This window comes from Cyprinus carpio, chromosome A23 (assembly GCF_018340385.1).
Source record: "Cyprinus carpio isolate SPL01 chromosome A23, ASM1834038v1, whole genome shotgun sequence".
Taxonomy (NCBI): domain Eukaryota; kingdom Metazoa; phylum Chordata; class Actinopteri; order Cypriniformes; family Cyprinidae; genus Cyprinus; species Cyprinus carpio.
Window position 1 is genome coordinate 19,200,242 of NC_056594.1, and position 4,862 is coordinate 19,205,103.

The following is a 4,862-nucleotide window of genomic DNA, read 5'->3' on the forward strand; positions in this document are numbered from 1 at the left end:
AAATATCACAAACACATCTCAAAAGATCCTTTGCATAATTAAACACACTTGTAAAAACTATACACTTCTGTTTAAAAACCACACTTTGTTACCATATGAAACACACAAGTTTCAACATTACTATATTCTGTTTGCACGAGTTACACTCTGCTGTGATAAACCTAAAACCCTTTTTAGCAGCCAAACTTCTACTTCCCTATCATTAGAGTAGGCTACCATCAACAAAGTAAAAAATATAATGTAAATTCACCAAACACTACACAAGACCAATGTTGCAGACTGAAGAAACTCATTTGTCAACACGCCCAAAATGTTGACATGGAGATTCATAATACTGTAACAAATTGTCTCCATCTGGTCACAAAAAAACTGTAATTCCTGTTAGATTTGTATGTGTTACATAGAGAACTATGTGTTGTGTTTTAATAATAATAATAATAATAATACATTTTATTTAAAGGCACCTTTCAGGGCACTCAAGGACACTGTACAGTTGAGTGGTGATGGTTAAAACCAATGTAAACGACAACAATACAACAAACAACAATTATTGAAAAAGTGTTTTATGAAATTGAGAACTGACTCAAAGGCTGAGAATTAGTGTATGGTTTTGCAGATTTGGTGTGTGCTTCTACTGTTTAAGTGTCAGCTTTTGGAAACGCTGTGACAAGGAAAGATTTTGTGTGTAAGCAGTTGGAAAAAACAGAACAGAATGTTGATTCTGCAGGTCTGCGAAGCATAAAATATTCTGTTAACTTGTGCACTAAATGTCACACTAGAAGGGATTCTAGTAAACGAACGGTTAACTAGATCTGCTCTGTCATTGGTCAGACGCCTCAGGGTTTCTGTGACCTCCAACCCCAAACCAAGGCTGACCCGAGCCGTTATATGAGCTCTGAGAGCGTGAGTCTGTAGGTTAATGAAGAGCATCATGTGTTCAGTGAGCGTGTGCTGCTGCGCTGCTCTGCTGCTGCTGCTGCTGCTCAGATGCATGCTGGGACGGCGCTCGGTGCCGTGTCTGCCGCGGGTGCCGGTGTTGGGCAGTCTGCTGCACCTGCGCTCGTCTCTGCCTCCTCACCTGCTCCTCACACAGCTGTCACACAGGTACGGCCCTGTGGTCAGCGAGATCAGTCTGGTCAGAGAAGTGCTGCTGCAGCGCGGCCGAGAGTTCGCCGGACGGCCCAAGATGGTGAGCATGACAGTCTGAGTCTGATACTGTAATAGTGTGTTGATAGCGGACGGCCCAAGATGGTGAGCATGACAGTCTGAGTCTGATACTGTAATAGTGTGTTGATAGTCAATCTGATGAAAAACATGTCCAAGACCGATTGCACCCTTAAACTAAAGGGAAATATAAGATTGTAGATTTTGCATGTAGAAAATATAGATTTTAGAATTTTTTTTTTTGCATTACTTTAATAATTGATGATGATTTTTATTTTATTAATAAGTTTTTTATTAATATTCTTGTTTTAAAAATAATATTTTTATTATTTAAATAAAATGTAAATAATATAAATTTTATTAAAAATCTATTAAAGTTTTTTTTTCAACTGCTTACACATATTTTCAAAACCTTGCCTCTTTTTTTCCAAACTTTACACACAAATCCAAGAACTGCACACAAAATGCAAAATGCCTCTCATCTCTTGCAAAATGAAGCATTTCGTTCAAAATATCACAAACACATCTCAAAAGCAAACATTTGCAAACACCTTTGCCATAATATTAATTCCTGTTAGATTTTTGTGTGTTACATAGAGAACTGTGTGTTGTGTTTTGCAAAAATTGTTTTATGAAATTGAAAACCGAGTCAAAGGCTGAGAATTAGTGTATGGTTTTGCAGATTTCGCTTTTACAACTACTAAACGATTTTAAAATTACAGAAAAGTAATAATTTTGTGTGTAAGCAGTTTTAAAATATATATATATATTTAAATACAACATTTTTTTACATGTTTAATATTTTATATTTTTTGCATTACAGTAATAAGAGAAAATATGTAATACAATGCTTTTTATTTAAATGAGCTTTTTAGTTTTTTTTTTTAATTGATTTATTTTATTTTAAATTAAAAGTACTATGAAATATGGTAGCATGATTTATGAATAATTGAATGTATAATTATTTTTTGCATTACAGTAATGAGTGAAAATCTATAAGTGTTTTTTTATTTAAATCAGTATTGAAAGAGTGAGATAAATGATTTAGGAATACTTTTATATCATTCACTTTACAGTATTGCATTACAGTAATGAAAAATGTGAAACTGTTTTTGTATTTTTTTTGTTATTTATATCAGCATAAAGGCAGTATAAGAAATATTATCATTATGCATAAATACTTTAGTATTAATAATCTTTTACATTAGAGTAATGAGAATGTATGTTTTTAGATATTTTATTAATAAAATTGAAGGGTCAACTGTGCTTGACCCTTGAAAATGACTAAATGACTAAATGCTTAATTGTGATAAAAGCAGTGGAAAACATATTATTTTCATTTTAACTTTGGGGTGAAATATGACCTGTATATAAAGTAGGTTTAAATGAGCAACTCTTAACTTCCCTGTAGTTTCTAATCTTGTTCTGGTTCTGGTCAAAGGTGACCACAGATGTGTTGACTCAGGGTGGGAAGGATATTGCGTTTGCAGACTACAGTCCATTGTGGAAGAACCATCGGCGTCTGGTGCACAACTCCTTCACGTTGTTTGGCGAGGGATCTGGCAAACTACAGACCATCGGTAAACCAAACTGGCATTAAAGCTTGGATATTTATTCTTTTAAACCTAAAAGTGTTTCAGATTGGGATTAAAGTAAATGAGTGGCATCCTGATCATGTGACTTCATGAGACGGTCATATGTTCAATTTGGATTCTATGGACGCTTGTTACTGCCATGGGATACAAAAAAAGATAATTGTGACTTTTCATCTCAAAATTAAGACATTTTTTCAGAATTGCAATGTAAACTTAGAATTGTGAGATATAAACTCAGAATTGCGATGTAAACTTAGAATTGTGAGACATAAACTCAGAATTGTGAGATATAAACTGCATTGCAAGGTACAAACTCAGAATTGCAAAATATAAACTCAGAATTGTGATATAAACTCAGAATTGTGATGTAAACTTAGAATTGTGATATAAATGTAGAATTGCGATATAAATGTAGAATTGTGATGTAAACTCAGAATTGCAATACAAACTTAGAATTGCAAAATATAAACTCAGAATTGTGATATAAACGTAGAATTGCGATATAAACTTAGAATTGTGATATAAATGTAGAATTGCGATATAAATGTAGAACTGTGATGTAAACTTAGAATTGCGATATAAACTTAGAATTGTGATATAAACATAGAATTGTGATATAAATGTAGAATTGCGATATAAACTTAGAATTGCGATATAAACTTAGAATTGTGTTATAAACTTAGAATTGTGATATAAACGTAGAATTGCGATATAAACTTAGAATTGTGATATAAACAGAATTGCGATATAAATGTAGAATTGTGATGTAAACTTAGAATGTGCGATATAAAACTTAGAATTGTGATATAAACTAGAAATTGTGATATAAACGTAGAATTGCGATATAAACTTAGAATTGTGATATAAATGTAGAATTGCGATATAAATGTAGAATTGTGATGTAAACTTAGAATTGCGATATAAATGTAGAATTGCGATATAAACTTAGAATTGTGATATAAACAGAATTGCGATATAAACTTAGAATGGTGATATAAACAGAATTGTGATATAAACATAGAATTGCGATATAAACTATAATTGTGATATAAACAGAATTGCGAGATACAAACTTAGAATTGAGATATAAACTTAGAATTGCGAGATACAAACTTAGAATTGAGATATAAACTCAAAACTGCAAAATATAAACTCAGAATTGTGAAATCAACTCAGAATTGTGAATTAAAAATAGAAATGTAAAATTAGAATTGGGAAATATAAACTCAGATTAATATATAAAAACAAAATCACAATATAAAAAATAAAAATTATTGAAATATAAAAAACAAAGAAATGTAAAAAAAATCAAAATTATTACAATATTACATTTACATTTACATTTACATTTACATTACATTTAGTCATTTAGCAGACGCTTTTATCCAAAGCGACTTACAAATGAGGACAATGGAAGCAATCAAAAACAACAAAAGAGCAATGATATATAAGAGCTATAACAAGTCTCAGTTAGCCTAAACACAGTACACGTAGCAAGGGCTTTTTTAAATAATATAAATAAATAAAAAGAAACACAGATAGAATAGAAAAAGAATAGAGCAAGCTAGTGTTAGAGGTCTTTTTTTATAATTGTATAATAAGTGAAAAGAAAATAGATTAGAATACAAAAAGATGTAGAAAGGTAGTTAGATTTTTTTTTCTTTTTTAAATAGAATTAGAATAGTGAGTGTGAAAAAGTTTAGAGGGTCAAATAAAGATGGAAGAGATGTGTTTTAAGCCGATTCTTGAAGATGGCTAAGGACTCAGCTGCTCGGATTGAGTTGGGCAGGTCATTCCACCAGGAGGGAACATTTAATTTAAAAGTCTGTAAAAGTGACTTTGTGCTTCTTTGGGATGGCACAATCAGAGGTGTGACATGTATTCTTTTCAATATAAACTCAGTTTTTGATATATAAATTAATTGCAAGATGTAAACTCAGAATTGTTAGATGTAAACTTTATAACTTGCAATTGTGATATAAACTAGCAATTCTGGAAAAAGTCCGAATTTTTTATTTGTTCATTTTGAGGCGGAAACAAGCTTCCGTAGGATCCACTGTATATACACACGCGCCGTTCTGTTTACTGTCATCTATAAACTGC

At 31.5% G+C, this 4,862-nt stretch overlaps 1 protein-coding gene across 1 annotated transcript in view; it reads left to right on the top strand.

Annotated features, from left to right (window-relative positions):
* The first annotated feature begins 559 nt into the window (after nucleotides 1-559).
* Nucleotides 560-4,862, top strand: part of LOC109076732 (steroid 17-alpha-hydroxylase/17,20 lyase) — a 10,219-nt gene continuing 5,916 nt past the window's right edge. Inside the window, exons 1-2 of the mRNA XM_042713589.1 lie at nucleotides 560-1,189; nucleotides 2,606-2,744. Coding sequence (XP_042569523.1) covers nucleotides 920-1,189; nucleotides 2,606-2,744 — 409 coding nt within the window. The 5' untranslated portion in view covers nucleotides 560-919. The remainder of the gene's footprint in view (nucleotides 1,190-2,605; nucleotides 2,745-4,862) is intronic.